Raw genomic sequence first — 20,626 nt, 5'->3', positions numbered from 1 at the left:
TTTATATGAATAAAAAATAAAATCTAATTACTATATTATTAAAATATTAATCATTGAGTTTTATATCAATATAAATTCAAATTTTAATATTTAACTATGTCCCTGTATAATTTTACATGTTTTGGACAAATGATGGAACCAATAAATATGTTACGAAAAATAATTTTATTAATTTTATTATTAATATTTTATTCAATTACACTTATTATTTTAAATTAATTATATATAATTTTATCACTATAACTAGATGCATTAACAACGTATTTTTAATCAATAAACATAAGAATTATCGAAAAATATTAGCTTTTAGTATTATTTTATAGGTTTTTTTATCTCAAATAAATAATAATAATTATTATAGTTATAACTATTTTATTAATTAATAATATTTATCAAAACAAAGAAAATATGAAGGCTTATAACATACTAATTATTTAAACATTATCACTTAATGCATTTAATTTAAACAATAACTTGAGAAAGATCTGATAACCAAATTGATTGAACTCATTCAACATCTTTGTTTCATTTCATACATAATTCAATTGAAAACAAAGCTTAACTTTCTGTACAAAATTCAATGCATGGCACGCACTATTCTATAAACCCACAATCCCAGCTATCAGGTTCAAATTCTTTTTCAAACCTATATTTATATGTGTATATATACCCCAGAAGGTATATTATTGGCTAGATAGATTTGGAAGTACAAAGATTATAACCAGAGACAAGTGAGCTTAAAGCCAAGGCAATGAATGCTACCAGAGACAATGCCATGGACGCCCTTGCCATCTCCGGGAACTTGTCGTTTCCCCAGTTGGATTCCCAATCATCGACTCGAACGGCAGCCGAAGACGATGCCGAAATGAGAAGATAAGCCAAGATCTGCAAAATTGAATGAATGGGTTCGGTGCTTCATATGTTTAAACGCTTTGGCAAACAGATAATTAATCATGTTAATACCAAGAAAAACCGAGTTCAATCCCATGTAGTTAAAAGAACCATAGAGGCCCTTGTATTAGGAGTCGGATTGTATTTTTTTATTACTGAAAAAATAGACAAATTAGCCCCAGTACATTAGATTAAAGAGTAACTTGCCATTCTGTTAAAATTTTCATCCATTCCCCCCTCTATTCTGTCAACTAAGCTAGTTTTTAACAGCAAAAATAGATGAAGTTTTTAACAAAAAAGATCAATTTGCTCTTTGATATAACATACACCGACTAATTTACCCATTTCATGAGTAAAAAAAGACAAAATGTAATCAAACTCGTAGTACAGGGGCCTCCATAGTACTTTGACCATTCATGTGTTGTCTGAACTTTCTATCTAGGCAAGTTTCAGGCCAAGCATCTTTAATGGACAAAGAATCTAGTCTTTTAGCCACTATAGATAAAGATTTGTTTGACAAAATACGCTATAAAAAAGAAACAGAAAGGAGAAAAGAACATAAAAAAGCACCTTGTCTGTTTTGTGGGTGGTATCTTAACATCTATGCTACACTAACTTTTCGTTTTTTAGTATCTGTATTCAATGCAACCGTGTCAGACACATACTCATATCCAACACTCACTTTTGAGTTAGAGTAACATATTACGTCCAATACCCATGTCCGACATATATTCACAGAGTACAATCCTCTAAATGGCATGTGATATTTACAGACCATTGCTTGCAAATCAAGCGTTTTGAAAGTGCAAAAGTTAACTCCCCAAATTCTCCACTTTGGAAAAAGGTACCAACTTTTATCCAAGCCCAATATCATGTAGGAAACAAAATAGAGAGAAAGTAAAAGGCAGCATTATCACAGAGAAAAGGCATTAAAAAGGTGATCCCAGAAAAGGTTTTCCAACTAACCTAACTTGCTCCAAATATGCACCAATTGTGTGTCTAACAAGAAACTGGTGATTGCTAATTGGAGTCATCCACCACCCACCTATTTAGGTTGTGGATGGTCCCCTAAATTACCATCAAACCCAGATTTTTCATTTTCTCTAAAGTTTTTCTATCCCAACTCGTACATACGTTGATAAGGGATATAATCTAGAACACAAATATAAGGTAAAAGTATTATGGAAGCCTGTGTATATTAAGAGTCAGATTACATTTTGCCCTTTCTACTAAAAAAAGGACAAATTTATCATTTTTGTTAAAAAATTTATCCATTTGTATTGTTTAAAACTGGTGTGACTGACGGAATATCCAGAAAATGTCACGTGTATCTTACTCTGATGTATAAGAACTAGTTTTTAAGAGTAGAAGTGATGAAATTTTTAATAGGGACTAATTTGATTATTTTTTTAGCATATACTACAAATGTAATCTGACTCTTAATACAGATACCTCCATGATACTTTCACCCATATATAACCATTAATATTTTTTAAACTAGACCGATAGCCGAACCAATCAGGCCACCGGTTCAACTAATCCGATTAAAAAATTAAAAAATTAAAAAAGTTTAAGAAACCCAGTTCAACCGCTGGTTCATGATTTTTAGCCGGTCTAACTGGTTCAAAGCTACTTTTCGTATCCATATCTTAGCCGTTTCCGGTTTAATCAGCCGACCAGTCGATCTGGTCCGGTTCAAACAATGTTGTATATAACACTATATCTTACACTAGTACCCCAGTCCAAAAAATCCGAAAGAAGAATTACCTGATCCAAAATGAAATCTAAATAAAACCGGAGATGACTCCGAGGTTTTTGTTTGCCGGAGGTCAATTGATAGGCAACATCATATGCTTGAAATCCAGAGTATACAAATCCAATCACGTTCACTGCCATACAAAACCTACAATTCAATTAAACACCAAATTGAACAATGGATTTGATAAGAACACCACTAAAACCAATGGCTGAATCAATGATCGAAGAAAAGAAAAAAAGTAAACCTGAATTCGTTGTAGCGGTAGAAAGAATCAAGTGCCCAACCTTGATTTTTATCAGCAGCTAAAACAGAGAAAGAAACCAAACAAAAAACAAACCCAGAAATTCTAAATCCCAATAAAGCCTTTTTAATCATCTTATCTCTTTTGGTTCTTCTTAATATAGATAAATCAGGCCTCAATCTTTTACCACTACCAGAACCCAGTTTTTGTGTCTGTTCTTCAAGTTCAACGGTAGTAGTTGTTGTGGTTGATTGATCTCTAGATGTGAGCTCCGCCCTGGAAACCACTGCAGATGGTGGCTTGGAGTTGGGTTCAGAAGGATGAGATACTGCTGCCGTTGTCGTTGTTGGTGGTGGAGAAAAGCCATGACTGAGAGAAGAATTACAAGATGAGAGCGGAGAATCAATAGGGGAATAATAAGATGGTGGTGACTGAGTGGTTTTTTGGGTTAATGGAGATAGTGAAACTGTGGGGCTTTTCTGCTCAGGTTCTTCCACTTGTGCTGCATGTTTCTGTGGTTGTTGATCTTTTTCTTCATGATTCTGATCTTGATGTTGTCTATGCTGTGCTTCTTCTTCTTGTTTTTGGTGATGATTTTGGTTCTCCTCCATTATTGAAGAAGGTAGATTGATTGCTTGAGTTTTCAGGGTTTAGACTTTAAAAGAAAAACTGGGTTTGGGAGGTGTATGGGGTGAGGGAGGGGATAGGCTATTGGCTATTAAGAAGAAAAAAGGTTAAATTCTGCTATTAGTCATTCTACTTTGTGCAAATTATGGATTTAGTCATATTTTTATTTGATTAGTTTTAGTTTCTGTACTTTAATCTGTTTGGTTAAAGTCAATTATTAGTGCTATGGGTAGAATTATAAATTATATTCATACTTTTCAAATTTTGAAATTTTAGTGTTGACGCAAATGGTAATTTTTTATCCATTAACTAAATTTTTAGTGAGTAATATGTAGAAATAACAAAATGAAATGCACATTTGATATTATTGTTTGATGAGGACCGAAATTTTAAATTTTGAAAAGCACAAGGATCAAAATTAATCAAATATAAATATAAAGACTAAATTCATAACTTTTATAAAATATAAAGACTAATAGTAAAATTTAAAAAAGATACCAAGAAAACATCAGCGTTATTTCCTGGTACTTTCTTGCACTTCACCTGGCCATCTTTAACAGTACCTTTTAGTTTTTGAGAATCATCTTTAACAGGACTTTCACTTATGTTATAATATATATATTAGACCTGTCCATGGGCCGGGCCGGGCCGGGTCGGGCCTGGAAAAAATTTTGGCCCGACTCTTAGGCCCGGGCCCAGCCCGTCCTGAAATACGGGTCTAAAATTTTACCCAGGCCCTGCCCGAGAAAAAAATAATAAGCCCGAGCTCGGCTCGAATTTTAATAAACACAAAAAAATATTTTAAAAATAAAAAAAATAAAAAAAAATATTTTTAAAGTATTTTAAAATTAAAATTAAAAATTAAAAATTAAAAATAAAAAATATATATTTATTATATTCGGGCCTGGCCGGGCCGGGCTCGGGCTAAAAGAGTTGAGCCCGAGCCCGGCTCATTTTTTAAACGGGCCTCGTTTTTTTGCCCAAACCCATATTTTGGGCCTATATTTTTTAGCCGAATCCTCCCATATTTCGGGCGGGCCGTCGGGTCGGGCCAGGCTGGGCCGCCCGGCCCATGGACAGGTCTAATATATATATGTAAATGTATATTGGCAGAAATATTTTTAAATATTTAAGTATGGTATTAAAGAGTTTAACATTTTTTAACGTGGTATTTGTGTTTTTTTTTTGTTAATTTGATATATGTATTTGACAAATATATATTTTTTGATATTTCAAAGTAACGATGTCAATTTTTTAATATTTAATTGAGTTTTTAAAATTAATTTGATGGAAATTAATTATTAAATATTATTAGGTTTAAGTTTTCAATGATTTTGTTAATAGAATTTATACTAATTGTGAATTTGTTTATTTTTACATTTAATTTGTCAAGTGTAGTATGATAAATGTGATTTAATTTGGGTTTTCGGGTAGGTTTGATGAAAATTAATTACTAGTATAATTAGCTAATTATGAATTTTTATTAAATCAACTCTAAAACCCGAATTAAACACTAAAACTTAACATTGTTAACTTCAAGTATCAAAACGTATAACTTTTGTCAAATACAAGCACCACATTAAACCCAAAAAAAAACACATATACAAAATTATGTATTAAGCTTTTTTTTCATACCATAATCAAAAGAACACGAATAATACAGATTAAAAGGTAAGGGAAATAAACAACATATATTGTTTGGAAACAGAAAAAAGAAATTCAATGAAGTTCTATACCTCCTCAATATAGAAACATGAAACACGTTGTGAATCTTACTCAATTTCAGTGGTAAAGTTAAATGGTATGTCGTCACACCCGGAAATGCTAAGGGATACATACAATTATAATTCTGGGTATCTAATTATAAAACTCTCTGTTTATGAGGGTCTTAGTGTAATTACGTGAATCTTGCTAACTGATTTGGTAATTGGTTAGATTTCAACTATTAGTCTTGTTACATTAGAACTGGATATTTTCTTTAGTGGGAAACATTATGATGAGGGATATTAATTTTGATGTTGATAAATTGGTTTTGGTGTTGAGTGCGGAAAAGTTACATAAGAAATAGATGTCATTCTCCGAGAGCATTCTTTCATTCTAGTATCCATTTTCTTTCTTCCATCTTCTTCTTTGGTTGATTTTGTAAGAAAGGAAATTAAGAAGCGGATTGCATGGAGGGAAAAAACTAGGGTGTTAGCTTAAATAATTGAGAATTTAACAATATGGTAATATTTCTAATTCTTTTATACCTTTTGATTAATGAAAAAGGAATGAAAATCTAAGGATTTCAGCATAATTTATTTTGAATTGTGATGATTTAAGTCGTTGTTAGCATTTAAAATTCCTTTGCATGCATTTGAATTAAAGTTTTCTTACATATGTATGTCTTCGTTTTGATTTTTATATGGTTGTTATGCTTAGCTAACATAGAAGGAGAAGGCCCGAGTGATAAAGGGAAGGCTAAGCGGGTGTTAGTTATGTCAACCCCAGGTATTTTGTTGGTGAGTTTCTGAACTCACATCCTCAGTGTTTGTTTTATGTATATCAGTATTGTGTTGTTGTGGTATGTTCGATTTCATGTTTTGTTGTTAATGAGGAGTTGAATTTTTATGGGATGTTTGTATTGAAGCATGCAAGGTGACGATTTATAGATGCATGTATGGTTGTATGTATAAGTTTGTTGTTTTGATAAGCTGTCACTGGCAAAGTAATTACTGAAGAGGTTATCATTGAAATGGTCCATTAGGTGACTTGCCGTCAAATGTAGTGGTTAATTCGGGTCAATTCCATACTTAAGGAGCTTGTTTTCTAGGCAATTTAGGAGTTTATATTTCGTTTTTGGTATTTAGGCTCTAGGATTAAAAGTTAATAAAAATAAGTGTTTTTAACACATTTTGTAAGTGTTGTGACCCAGTATACTGACACGAGCCTTAGATTGTCCTAATGTGTTTAATTAAGTGTGTATGATGAAGCTATAAAGGTCCAATTGACGTGGAAGTAAGGGACGGGTGATGCACAAGCTTCCCGAGATCGCAAAGCACCAAACGAATGACACAAGGCTAAAATTGGGTGTCGTGTCATGCCATACAAAAGGTGTGGCGCGACACAAGTCGACGTCCTATCCAAGTAATTCAAAGTTATTTTCGTTCGCACAATCAACTTTATACGAAGACCTAGGACGTCCCGAAGACCTAATTTGGGCTACCAACACCTCTATAAATAAGAAATTAAGGGTTTGATGTAACTAAGTCGTCCTAAACGCCTTCAAAAACCTTAGTAGTTTAGGAGTAGAATTATATTATTTTTCTTTCGGTTTTTCATAACGCTTTTGTTTTTCCTCTTGAAATTAGTTTTGATTCAAGAGTTTATTTATTTAATTAAAGTATTTTAGTTTATTTTCTTTTGCATTCGATTTAATTCTTTATTCTAATCAAGAGATTTATGACTCGATTCCATATTTAATATTCAATCAACGATTACTCATATCTATTTTCTCTCTCGAATCAGTCGTGTTCTTCACATGATATATTCAATCGAGATTGAGATTATGGATAACATGATTTATTCAATCAAATAGAATCATTTGGAAATGAATGTGGTTTTCTCAAAAATGGAAATGAAAACGAGAAATGATTCATTTGCAAATGAACATGGATTACTCAAAAATGATTGAAAGAATAATGAGTTTATGTTTTTGAGCTATTTTAAGGCCCGAAAATAAAAATAAACTATTCAATCATAGTGAACAAGTTGAATGGTGAAATATTAAATATATTTTCTCGAAAATTTTACCAGGGTAAAATTATCATAATTTTACAGGGAATAAAATTGGGATGAGAAAATTATTTAATAGAATATAAATATTAAAGTTTATTTTGGGAAATAGAAAAACAGAATCGAGTTAGATCAAATTACAAAGTATTGGGTCGAAAAGTCTAAAAAGTACTCATAATTGGACTCGATATGTAACAGCCTGAATTTTCAATGGTAACAAAAATTATGATTTGAAGTCACCAATTTCGATGAGTAAGCTCGTAAATTTTATTATTTAGTATTTACGAGTTAAATGTGATTTTAGAAAGATTTGTGAAATAGTGATTTGAGTTTAGAAGGAATTATTAGGTTAATTGGTTTTGAAAATGGGGTATCGAGACCTCAATTTTATAAATCGAGCCGTAAATATTTTTATAAATATTTACGGAGTGTCATTAAGGTGGTATTAAAGTTTCATTAGAAAATTTTATCGTTTCGATAGTTAATTAATTAAAAAAAACTAAATTGAAAAAGGTGTAAAACTTGCTAAAATGATTAAATAGCATAAATGGTAAATAAATGAGGACTAAAAGGGCAATTAGACACCCAAAGAATGGTTGAGGTGGCATAAGCAGAAAAAAATCTTGGAATTAGGTGATTTAAGGACAAAATTGTAAATTTTGTGAAATTAAGCTTAAATAAAAAGAAACCTAAAGATTTCTAGGCAATTCTTCTTCAATTCTCAGCCAAAAACAGTCATTAGAGAGCTTCTTAAGCTGGTTTTTATATTTTTACTTCACATCAAGAGCTCGTAGATCAACGAGAAAAAGGGAAATTAGCCGATTAGTCTCTAAACTATTACCAATTTTACAATCCAGCCCAGGTAAGTTCATATGGTTAAACTTTCTTGATTATTTGTTAATTTAGGAATGGTATAATATATTTATTCATATTTTGTTATTGAAATTAAGATTATTGTAAAAGTATGAAAATTGAATTGAATGTTTAAAATAAGTAAAACGCAGGATTGAGTATGATCGTTCCGTGGCAAAGAATGAATTGACGGATAAGACCATGGTTGGACTATGGCAATGTTTAAATGTAAGACCATAGCTGGGCCATGACATTTTAATGAAAAGACCATAACTGGGTTATGACACCTTAAACGTAAGACCATGGTTGGACCATTGCAGTATAGATACATGCGTAAGACCATAGCTAGGCTATAGCATTCTGATGATAAGACTATAACTGGGTTATGACACTACAAATGTAAGACCATGGCAGGGCTATGGCAATGCATGTATAAGACCATAGTTGGACTATGGCACAAAAAGAACGATGTACTCATATCCGTAAGCCGTTCTTCGATTCAGTAAGAAATGGTAATAGACTTATGTGATTGAATTTAAAGATTTATAGATTATTATTGATATTGATCCAAAGGAAGTGTGTTTATTGATTATATTGTATTTGACAGGGAAAAATGTATGATTTATTTACAATTTAATTTATTATATTATATTAAATTCGGTAAGATCAATGTTTAACCTATTGAACTTACTACGCTTCATTAAGCTTACTCGTGTTGTTTAATGTTCTTGTAGATTAACGTATAGTCGGAAGATTGGATCAACACATCAAGTTATACTATCCAATTTAATTCGGTAGTTTTTGCAATGTAAATTTTGGTTTATATGGCATGTATAGGGTTGGTTTGGCAATGAAATAGTTTGAATTGTGGTTGTGAATCTTAAATGTTTGTATGTATGTAATTAGTAGTAGAATTTGATAAATCAATGAAATGAGTTAAATAGGTAAGTATAAGTAATTGGAATATTTGTGATGTTATGTCATGTTGAGAACACGTTTTAACTTGTATTGATTGCTTGGTTGAGATATATTGTTGTATGTGAATGTTGACTGCAGATTAATGCCAAAATGGGTGAGAAAATGGCTTTAAAATGGCTTATTTTTGTCCACACAGCCAGAGACACTGGCGTGTGTCTCAGCCGTGTGTGACACACAGTTAGACCTGTCCATGGGCCGGGCAGCCCGGCCCGGCCCGACGGCCCGCCCAAAATATGGGAGGATTCGGGTAAAAATATAGGCTCGAAATATAGGCTTGGGCAAAAAAATAAGGCCCGTTTAAAAAACGGGCCGGGCTCGGGCTCAACTTTTTTGGCCCGAGCCCGGCCCGGCCTGGCCCGAATATAATAAATATATTTTTTTATTTTTTATTTTTAATTTTAAAATACTTTAAAAATATATTTTTTATTTTTTTATTTTTAAAATATATTTTTTGTGTTTATTAAAAATCGGGCAAGGCCGGGCCGGGCTCGAGCTTATTATTTTTTTCTCAGGCCGGGCCCGGGCAAAATTTTAGGCCCATATTTCGGGCCAGGCCGGGCCCGGGCCTAAGAGTCGGGCCAAAAATTTTTTCTGGGCCCGGCCCATGGACAGGTCTACACACAGCCTGGCACATGGGCGTGTAGTTTGGCTGTGTGACACCTGCACCTTAATTTCATAAATTAGTTACCCACATGGCCTGGCACACGGGCGTGTGACTTGGTCGTGTAACCCAAGTCAGAGAGTTACACGGGTAAGGACAAGAGCTGAGATACGACCATGTGCCTCATATCAAATGCCCACACAACTTAAGACACGGAGGTGTCTCCTGGCCGTGTGAGCCACATGGCCGGCCACACGGGCGTGTATCCCGTGCTTCTAAATTTTTTTTTGATATTTTGGAAAAAATTCCCTGAGTACTCGGTTTAGTCCCGATTCACTTCTAAGGTGAATATTAGGCCTCGAGGGTCCATCTAAGGGACAGTATGAGTGTTATATGATTGATTATTAATATGTGTAACAAAGGTTGTGAAATGTCTGTATTTAATTTGTAAAGTTCGGTAATGCTCTGTAACCCTATTCTGGTGACAGATAAGGGTTAAGGGTGTTACACAATGTAAGAGATACCCAAAATCCCTTCATGGAATATGAAGGGGCGGCAACTCTAGCAGGAATACTAGGGGATGTCGTCCACCCTAATCCTACTCTAAGTAGGAATTTTTTTTCTAGTTGAAATAAATTTGTACAATTCAACAAGGGTTATACCTTCTCTTCCGATAAATAGATGATATTAATAGGGCTATTAACAAAAATTTAAGATATTGTCATTCTGCCCAAAAATAGAGACCTTTGTTCTCTTGGAATTAAATGTATTTTTCAGAATAACGGTTCTGTTAGTTTTGTATTTGAGAAGAGAATTTTTCTTTCCACATAAAAGAAAAGAATTTCTAGTTCTGTGTTTTGATTCAATTAGTTCGAGCTCACTATTAGAACAGTTAATGGTATAAGAATAGAACGACAAGGATCTATCTATTCGAAAACACATGTACAATTTCTGTCTAGGGTTTATTTCTATAAATATCACAAATCGAGTCGGTTTTCAAATTTTTTATTTTTCGTTGTGCAATAAAACCGTTTTCAAACCGAATTTTTTCCACCAGGTACTTGATATATTGCCTTCACTTGCTGACAAGTTAAACATTTAGTTAAAATCTCAATTATTTCTTTTTTCATGTTAAACCACCAATAATAAGGCTTCAAATAATTGTACATCTTAGTGCTTCTAGAGTGCGCCACATACAAACTATTATGTACTTCATGAAGGATGTCTCACTTCAACTCATCGTCATTGGGTACACAAAGTCTCCCTTGGCAGTAGACACTATCATCATCAGACAGAGTAGGTTGAAGCTAAAGACAATTTTAGGGAAAAAAATGAAGGTCCTGAAATGTAACACCCTATACTCAACCCGATCACCGGGTCTGAGCTATGGGATGCCACATTCATTGTTGGAGAAACTACGATCAACTATATTCAAATTCCATTATTAAACACTTAGATATGAGTATTACATTCTTAAAACACGATATATGATCATTTACGACCTATATACGAGCTTACAAAAGCTCAGTACTATCTCGGGGTCGAGTAAGGAATAAACTGCAACGTTTTCAAAACTTCCCAGGCTAGTGTCGCGACTTCCAGGGTTTGGTGTCGCGACATTGAAAACAGTATGCAGGCTTCCCAACCTGAGGATCAAATTGTAAAGTTTTCAAAATAAAATAGAATTAATGTCGGGACCTCAAACATGGACCTGATTCTAAGAGCATTAAGGCTCCATATTGAAATCTGAATTGTGAGAATCGAAACCAGGGTGAAGAGAAACAGTGGCTAGATTTTTTAGTGTATTTGATAGTCGGCAGCACAGATCAAATCTAAGATATTTTTGATTTCATAGCATTTAAAGCTTTTTTGAGAAATCCAATGTGATAGATTGGTAGAAGGAAGAAAATGGAACATTTTGGTGTGTTCCATTGTCGACAGAGTGGTGAGGTGATGGTGGTTTTGAGAAGAAAAGTAAAAGCTTAGGCTTTTTTTTCTTAAAAAAAAAAGGGAAAATGAAATGTAAAAAAATCATAAATTTTTAATATAAATTTATTTATATATTTTTTTAATTTTTATATGCTTTTTATAACACAATACCAAAAAATCTAACATGATAATCTTAGAGTTTGGTATTTAGTTAAAATTTTAGTATACCAAAATATCCAACGAGATGCTCTTAGAGTGTGTTTAGATAAATAATTTTAAAATTAATGAGATTTTAAAAATGTTAACATTCTAGAATTTATCAATTCAAAATGCTCGAAGTGATGATTGTTTTATTTGGATAAATAATTGTTTTAGAAATAATTAAGTTATTGGGATTTTACAAATAAAAGAATAATTATAATAGAAAAACAATACATTAAAAATAAATAATATAAAAAATTCAATAAATGTAGTTATCTTTGTAAAAAAATTTATAAATATTTTTAATAAAATAAGATTTAAAGTATATATTAAAATTAAATAAAAATAATTTTTAAAGTTAAGTTTTTATTTTATAGTCAAACCATGTGTATTAAATAAAATAGAATTAAGAGGAATTTTAAAAAACCATCTCTTTTAAGTGAAGTTTGCCAAAGGAAATTGAGCTACTCAAATACTTTCTTGAAATTTATCATAAATTTTGAATTTTCGATTATTTTTACTCAAACAAATAAATTCATTTTTTAAATTTTGAAAATTTTGTCACAAACAAAATTCCTCCTTCAAATTTCTCAACCAAACACACTTTAGAAATTTTGGTACCGGGTTAAAATGTCGGTAACTGTTAGAAATTTCGGTTTCACCTTAAAAATATAGATATCTCATTATAAATTTTGATATCACATTAGACCTTTACTATACTTTATCCAAAAATGCATTTACTTTTTCTTTTAGCCAAATATTCAATTATAAATTTTGTTTGATATGAAAATTTATGGAAACATATATTAAAAAGTCTACTGCTGACACTTAACATTTTTCTTTATTGTGTTTTACTATGAAATTAATTTTTTTTTTAGAAAATTAAGTTCCAACTTAAGAGATAACATTGTTAAGAGGATTAACCCTAAATATAAATCGCAAAACAACATGAAAAATACGAAGAAAAAAAACCTACTCACTACATTCCACGAGGCTTCAACATCTTCGCCTACATTGCACCCCCTCAACCCCCCTCCCAAAAACAAAGTTCGCTCAATTTTTTAGAGTTACTCACATAAGAGCTGTCGAAACCATTTTTATTTTTGGAAAAAAACAAAAATTAGTTGTCGATTAAAATTGAAAAAATTGGGAGTCGCCACCAATCTTTTATTAATGTGTGATTGGGTCACCTAAAAACGACATTGGTCTACGAATTTAAAAAAAAACGGGTCTGGGAGTCGGTTACGTATGAGGAAGGATTAGCACCCTCATTACGCCCAAAAATTGGTACCTAGTTAATTAATTAATGTCTTAATGTCAAAAATTTGAAAAATATAATCCTTAGCAAAAACTTAAAAACGTTACGTATTAAGACCTTTATCACTTCTGAGAAAGAAAATGCCACACCCAATGCGTTAGAGCACGACATTCTAATTTCCTCAAAAATGAATTAGGCCAGAATACTCGTGTAATAAAAATTTAAAAGAATATCCATTTATTCAATATTTAAGAAATCGCGGCCCAATACGTTAGGGCACAATTCCTCCAAAATCCCAAACTCGGAATATTTCCTTTATTATTTTTTAGAAAAAATCTTCATTTCGAGAAATCAATGCGTCACATCCAATACGTTAGGACACAACGTGTTGAATTCCCAATAATGAGTTCTTATTTTTTGATTAAAGAGAAATGCTCGATTGTTAGATTTAACGAAGAAAATCGGAACCCAATACGTTAAGGCTCAATTTCCTTGAAAATCCTAAATACAAGCATTATCTCAATTTTGAAAAGTTTGAAATCGAGTAAAAAAATGATGTGATGCTACATTAAATATACAATGCAATAATAAATATTACAATGACATAGAAATAATGTAAACATATAAATAAATGAAACTAACATACATAAAAAAATAAACAATGACATGCAAAGTATCACATAAACGAGCAAAATAATACAAATGAAAACACAAATAAATAGCAAAAAAAATAAAATAAAAGGTACATAATATACACATTAAACTATGAAGAATACACATGAATTTATATATAAAAATTAGATTATAAAAGATTTATATAAACAAAATACATAATGCATTTGTGAAAATAGAGAAAAGTAGGAAAATATGTATATACATATCAATTATAAAATACATGTTAAAATAAATAGGTATTTAAGCATTTTCGAAAATACAAAAAAAAACGTAGATATACACATGTTTTAATATAAAAGAATATTTGTTAGGAAAAAAAGGAAAAAAATAAATAAATGAAAAAATAATAATCACATTATTAGAATTAATTAATAATAAAATAATAAAAAAAAACTAAATTTAACTGGAATTCAAAATTTTGGGGTAAATCCGCAAATAAATATAGCCAAAAGGACTAAATCGAACACATGAATTACATAGAGGGGCTGGAAGGGAAATTTTCCCTTCTCCTCTAAAACGGCGTCGTTCCAATAAGGCTAAATTGAAATTAAAAATAAATTAAAGGGTGAATTAAAAAAATAAAAAAAAACCTAATTATAAAACATTAAAAAGGCGGAGGGATAAAAGCGCAATTTATCCCTCCGCTCAAAAACACGCGGATCCTAAGCCGATCGAGTCGGAGTCGGGTCGGTCTCCCCAAAACGACTCCATTTTGACGCCTGGGGAGGCCTAGTGAAATGGCGTCGTTTCACTAGGCTATTTAACCCAAAAAGTTACAAAAAATAATTCATTTTTCATTCTTCTTTTAAAAAAAAACCACAAAAAACTCTCTCCTTCTTCAATTAGTCCGGCCAGGGCCCGATCACCAGCCAGGGCCCGATCATCGGCCACCGCACCGGCCGCCGATCTTCGACGCCGGCACCACCGTTCGCGGTGGCCGGAAAGGGGAAAATACCCTACTGGGCTCTTTAGACTCCTCTAAGCCCAAATCTGGGTCCAAATCCGTCAAAGTATCAACAAAAAGACCTCAAAAGCCTAGGAAACCCTTCGGTTTTCGATTGTCTATCCTCGGAGACGAACCTCGACCACCCTAACAGCGTTTCAGAAGCGGGCAAAGATAAGTCTTTTACCATTTATTCTGTTTTATTGCATTAAGTAAAAAAAACATAAAAAACGAAAATAAAAGTATCAACCTTTGTATTTCCCGATTAATCCTCTAATGGTGTTTTTTTGTGTTTGCTGTGAAAAATATTTGCTACCTCTGTTATTGATTTTCCAATCGGATCCTTATTACAGTTTTCGATGGCCTTTTTTATAGCCGAAATAGTAAAAAATATGAAATATAAAAGAAAGAAATCTGCATGATTTGTTTGATTTGATTTCAAAATCCTTGATTTTCTTTCCTTTCTTGTGTTTGCAGGTGAAGATCGCGCCAAGATTCGGACTAGGTGGCTGCGACGCTAGTTCTCCCCAGAAACCCTAGGGTTTCTGTCATTGTTTTGGGCCACTAGATTTGGCCTCGGCTTTATTTCAATTTGGCCAATGTAGGCCTGCTTGTAATTTGGACTCTATGGATTGTTTTCATTTATTTGTTTATCTGGTACGGGCCGGGTAAAAATTGGTTATTACAAGAGTCAATTTTTTCAAAATATTCATATAAGTACTTAACCTTTATAAAAGTATTCAAATAAAAACTAAACCTTTCAAAGTGCTCAAATAAGGACCAAAATTTCTTGAAAGTGCTCAAATACCGTATATCAGGTCTTAATTTATGTTTTTATTATTTTCAAGTAATATTTTATTTAACCATAAGTGTGTAAAACTTTTTTATTTGAACATTTTTATAAAGATTAAAATCTTATATAACCATTTTGAAAAGTTTAACCCGAGAACCCTAAAATGTTAGGACTAATTTCAACGTTTAGCGCCCAAAAATGGCCGCCTACACATTAGAGTGAACTTACACTGAGCTGGTAACTTGCAGACAAGAAAACAAACGGGATAAAGACTTATACTGTTTGGTAACGGAGATAAGAGTTATTCGGAGGCGGAATACTTTTACATACCTTCCCCAGATAGCTACTTCCTCCAATAATACCACTTTTTCCCCTGTTTGACACAATAATTACTTTCTTTTTTCTTTATTTGACCCAACATTTTGAAATTAGATATTTGTCAATCTATATCATATTATCACATGCTCACCATTAAATTATTAAATTTTAAAAAATTATTAAAAAATTATTAAATTTTTCAAAAATTTTCATTTAAGTTATTGGGATGTTAAAATTATTATTATATGACTTTCTTTGTTCGCATTACTTACACTGATTGAAAATTCTCATTTCTCTTCTCTTCTACAATTCAATTTTTTTCGTGAAATAGCTTTGAACGTTACAAATCCGTGAATTAAAATGCAGATGGCTTTCTTCTTCGACCGCCAGTATTGACCGTCAAATCGATTTGAATCTATGTTATGTTCTTCTACTTGTTGATGAGTATTGATCTACTGAACTGATCGTCGAATAGTTAATTGAAACTTGCTAGCTGGATTTTAAAAAAAAAACTTAACAACTTAATAACTTAATGAAAACTTTCAAACAGTTCAATGACTATTTTGTAACTTTTTAAAGTTAAGTGATTAAAACGTAAAATTACTAATAATCTAGAGACCATCAGTATAGTTTACCCAAATATATATAATAAAATATATTTATTAAAAGGTTTTTTTGGTTGAAATAAAAAAAAAATTCAATCCTAGTTAAACTAGAACGTGAATGCAGATAACCAAGTTTAACTAATTTTTAATAAATAGTAAATCCTAATATAATTAGGGGTGTTCAAATTTCGGTTAAAACCGAATTAACTGACCAAATCGATCTAATTTTGTTAATCGGTCAGTGGCTGAACTTAGTTTAGTTAGAGGTCGGTCTATGGTTTTTTAGAATTTCGGCTATCAGTTAATTCAGTTCGAAATCGGATAATTAACCGAACTTAATAATTAATATTATGTGTTACTTTCAAGACTTATGTAATGTTTTTAATTATGTGGTGTTTCAAGACATAAAATTTCAGTTAATTCAGATGTATTTTTTTATATGTTTTATACTTATTTTAGCCAAATGACAAAAATATATAAATTTCGCTTCGGTTAACGGTTAAAAGATTATACAGTTCAATTAATGCTAGTTCAGTTCGATTAATAACCGAACCGACCGTTTGAACACCCCTAAATATAACAAGCTAAAATAATTCAATATTTTATCTTAAAACAAATTGAGAGAAAATAAAACTCAATTAAATTTTGAAATCTTAAATGCAAAGTTTTCATAATCGGATCTGTAGTCAAATTAGTCAGACCACTGATTTATCAGTTTTATCGATATGTTTGATTCAATTAAATAAATCATTATAAATTATAAAAATAAAAAAATATTAAAAATTCATTCAACCAGTATTAATTTCCGGTATTATGATCCCAAGTTCTCTTTCAAATTTTAATGGCTGCTTGCTTGATAAGAACAAACTAAAATTCGCCACGTACTAAAAGTCAACAAATCATAGAACAGAAAGCAAAAGCCAACCTGCAATGTGCCTTCTTTGGGTTTTCGAAATTGGGCAATTGACCTTTTTTTTTGCCTATAAAAACCCATCAAAAACAGATCAATTTTTCATCATCTCTTCATCAACTCAAAGAAAAAATTGAGTGTCAGTTTGAAAGTGTTCTTCAGATATGGCTATGAAACAAGTTGCTAATTCTGCTATCAAAGCAATTGCCAATTCTGGGTCATCCTCTCTTCTTACCAGACAACTCCATGTAAGCTAATCCATGATTTTTAGTTGAAATTGGGTTTGGGTTTTTTGTTGTGAAGATCATTCCAATTATAGATTTCCCAATTTTTGTTAAATTATCAAATAATTTAAGTGAAGTTGATGGTTTTGAATTTGGGGATTGGGAATTGTGATCATCGAAAATAATGAAAGGGCTTAGCTACTTCCTTTGCATGCATTTGTGTTGGATAGTGTGCCACTGTCACTAGTTTTAAAATAGCTCTCTGTACTTAATACTTCTTTTTCAGTGAATTCAAGAAATTTGTTACACCGATCATACTCTTCTTTAGATGTATGTATGTACACATGTTCATAACTTGGATTTGGAAGATTCCCTTGTAAAAATGGGAAATTGATGAAATTTTTAACAAAAAAAATTAATTTACTCTTTAAACTAGTTTAATGTACGAGGACTAATTTGCCTATTTTCTGACTTAAAGAGGTCAAATGCAATCTGACTCTTAGTGTAGGGGCCTCCATGATACTTTTACCTATTTTACTGGCATATATTATGAGATGAGAATCTTTATCAATGTTGTACACATGTTCATGACATGGATTTGGAAGAATCCCTTGTGGAAATACTCAGTATTCAATGCTCACATCGAGATAACAAGTGAAAAAAGAATGAACCCGAAGGAATGATTCAAATTTCATGTTGTTTGGCCTGCAAATTTGTTTTTGAGTCTAGTGGTTCAAGTATTGATGTATGGTAACATTTGTTAACAGGCTTCTCCAGGGAGCAAAAAGATTGTTGGGGTGTTTTACAAGGCCAACGAGTACTTTACGAAGAATCCCAACTTTGTTGGTTGTGTGGAGGGAGCCTTGGGGTTGCGCCCATGGCTGGAATCACAGGGGCATCAGTATATTGTTACCGACGACAAAGAAGGACCGGACTGCGGTAAGTATAACAACCCCTACTGTCTTTTTTGCCAATGTTGATGCCTCCATGATCACTCGTGTCCATATTGCAGAACTTGAAAAGCATATCCCTGATCTCCATGTGCTCATATCGACCCCATTCCACCCGGCTTACGTTACGGCTGAGAGGATCAAGAAAGCCAAAAACTTGCAACTGCTTCTCACAGCAGGGATTGGCTCCGATCATGTTGATCTTAAGGCAGCTGCAGAAGCTGGTTTGACTGTTGCTGAAGTTACTGGGAGCAATGTCGTCTCGGTTGCTGAGGACGAGCTAATGAGGATTCTTATTCTTGTTCGGAATTTCGTACCTGGTTATCATCAAGTTATTACTGGAGATTGGAATGTTGCAGGCATTGCTTATAGAGCTTATGATCTCGAAGGGAAGACAGTTGGAACTATAGGTGCTGGCCGTATCGGCAAGCTCTTACTCCAGCGATTGAAACCATTCAACTGTAATCTCCTATATCATGATCGAGTCAAGATAGATCCAGAATTGGAGAAACAGACCGGAGCTAAATTCGAGGAGGATCTTGATGCAATGCTTCCAAAATGTGACATTATTGTCATAAATATGCCTCTAACTGAGAAGACAAGGTCTCGTTTCATTACTTGAAAAACAACAATGGTTACTGTCTTTTGATGTTGCTCAAATTTTACATTAAACTTGATCATATCTGTATGATAGAGGGATGTTTGACAAAGATCGGATCGCGAAGATGAAGAAGGGAGTCCTGATTGTTAACAATGCTCGAGGAGCGATCATGGATACTCAAGCTGTTGCTGATGCTTGTTCAAGTGGACACATTGCAGGTATATTCGAATATTTTGGAAGTCAACTTGTTCTAATTGGCTTCCAAGTACAAGAAAAAATTTAAGAGAAATTAAACATATCCGTTTCAAGCACATGTTCATATCCGACACTCTCACTCGAATCCTAGCAATATAAGGCCAAATCTACATGTTGGCTGTAAAATGCCTTCCCTTTTTCCTTCTATGAATTAGAATATGTTCCTTGGATGGTAAGTAGCTTAATGAACAAGCTACGATATCCGGCTCTTCATTTTGCATGAGTACACGTATTTAACACTCTTGTAATATACACATACAGATGGGTATAATGGTACAATCCTCTAAAATATGGAAAATTTTAGAAAATATTGAACATACCTATATCTGACTTACCGATATTCGATATTTATCCCCAAATCCAAGTAATCTATACATTCTTGATTGCTACAGTTCCAAACTGCAAAATTGTGAGAACAAGTCGGACTTTATGTTGCCCCTGATTTTACAGGTTACAGTGGAGATGTTTGGTACCCGCAACCTGCTCCGAAGGACCATCCATGGCGTTACATGCCAAATCAAGCTATGACTCCTCATATTTCTGGTACCACCATTGATGCGCAGGTATGTTACGTTTCGTTTACCGACTTAACATTCTTTCTTTTTGCCAACAACTAAGATGAAATGGAACTCGTGCAGTTGCGATACGCTGCCGGAGTCAAGGATATGCTTGAGAGGTACTTCAAAGGTGAAGACTTTCCTGAACAGAACTACATTGTCAAAGCAGGTGAGCTCGCTCCTCAATACCGATGATTTCGTGGTTTCTTCGTCCATGAAAGAGAGTCCAAATGTGTTCGGTTGGTAGTTAAACGTAGCTACTATTGAAATAATGTGATGTTTAGTATGTTGCAAATAATGTGCCATCTATATTGTGCTTTGAACTTGATGTTACGTTGTAATGAGTTCAGCTTTTGATGGTTCATCTTTTTATGAGTGGTGGTTGTCATCCCATGAAGGAGGGCCTCTATGTACCTTTTCGTTTTTCTTCAAGTATCTTCATAATAATAATTTTTTGTGAAAACTTTGAAATACGAATATCCGAAATAGGATATATAAGTTAAAACGTGGGTTAAATGGTTTTTACATTGAGGTTTGAACTTCTTTTATTCAAGTTAAGCTCTGAATTTGACAATTGTTTTTATACTGGGGGTTAAATTTTTTTTTACAAGTTAATCCTTGAAAACTATCAAATTCAGGTTTTAATATGAAAAAATTATCAAGTTTAAGTCTTAATACGAAAAT

The 20,626-nt window shown here is 32.6% G+C and overlaps 2 protein-coding genes across 2 annotated transcripts; one reads left to right on the top strand and one right to left on the bottom strand.

Moving 5' to 3' along the window:
- Positions 1-486: 486 nt before the first annotated feature.
- On the bottom strand, positions 487-4,100 carry LOC107926535 (CASP-like protein 4A1). The gene is made up of 3 exons (XM_016857413.2): positions 2,895-4,100; positions 2,659-2,794; positions 487-885 (listed from the first exon to the last, which is right to left on the bottom strand). The coding sequence occupies exons 1-3, from the start codon at positions 3,500-3,502 to the stop codon at positions 691-693; spliced, it is 939 nt and encodes a 312-aa protein (XP_016712902.1). The 5' UTR covers positions 3,503-4,100; the 3' UTR covers positions 487-690.
- A 13,178-nt stretch (positions 4,101-17,278) lies between these two features.
- LOC107958572 (formate dehydrogenase, mitochondrial) lies at positions 17,279-20,415 on the top strand. Its single transcript, XM_016894382.2, has 6 exons — positions 17,279-17,603; positions 18,347-18,518; positions 18,592-19,132; positions 19,224-19,348; positions 19,836-19,948; positions 20,024-20,415. The coding sequence occupies exons 1-6, from the start codon at positions 17,520-17,522 to the stop codon at positions 20,135-20,137; spliced, it is 1,149 nt and encodes a 382-aa protein (XP_016749871.1). The 5' UTR covers positions 17,279-17,519; the 3' UTR covers positions 20,138-20,415.
- The last annotated feature ends 211 nt before the right edge of the window (positions 20,416-20,626 follow it).

The sequence above is a fragment of the Gossypium hirsutum genome, chromosome D07, assembly GCF_007990345.1.
Source record: "Gossypium hirsutum isolate 1008001.06 chromosome D07, Gossypium_hirsutum_v2.1, whole genome shotgun sequence".
Lineage (NCBI taxonomy): Eukaryota > Viridiplantae > Streptophyta > Magnoliopsida > Malvales > Malvaceae > Gossypium > Gossypium hirsutum.
The sequence above is the reverse complement of the archived record's forward strand: the minus strand, read 5'-3'. Positions and strand labels throughout refer to the sequence as shown.

Coding starts and splice junctions, on each gene's coding strand:
- LOC107926535 (XM_016857413.2), bottom strand. CDS start 3,502: ATGGAGGAGAACCAAAATCATCACCAAAAACAAGAAGAAGAAGCACAG. Junction 2,795..2,894: donor TACCGCTACAACGAATTCAG/GTTTACTTTTTT, acceptor ATTGAATTGTAG/GTTTTGTATGGCAGTGAACG. Junction 886..2,658: donor TAGATTTCATTTTGGATCAG/GTAATTCTTCTT, acceptor TCAATTTTGCAG/ATCTTGGCTTATCTTCTCAT.
- LOC107958572 (XM_016894382.2), top strand. CDS start 17,520: ATGGCTATGAAACAAGTTGCTAATTCTGCTATCAAAGCAATTGCCAAT. Junction 17,604..18,346: donor TTCTTACCAGACAACTCCAT/GTAAGCTAATCC, acceptor ATTTGTTAACAG/GCTTCTCCAGGGAGCAAAAA. Junction 19,949..20,023: donor GTACCACCATTGATGCGCAG/GTATGTTACGTT, acceptor GAACTCGTGCAG/TTGCGATACGCTGCCGGAGT.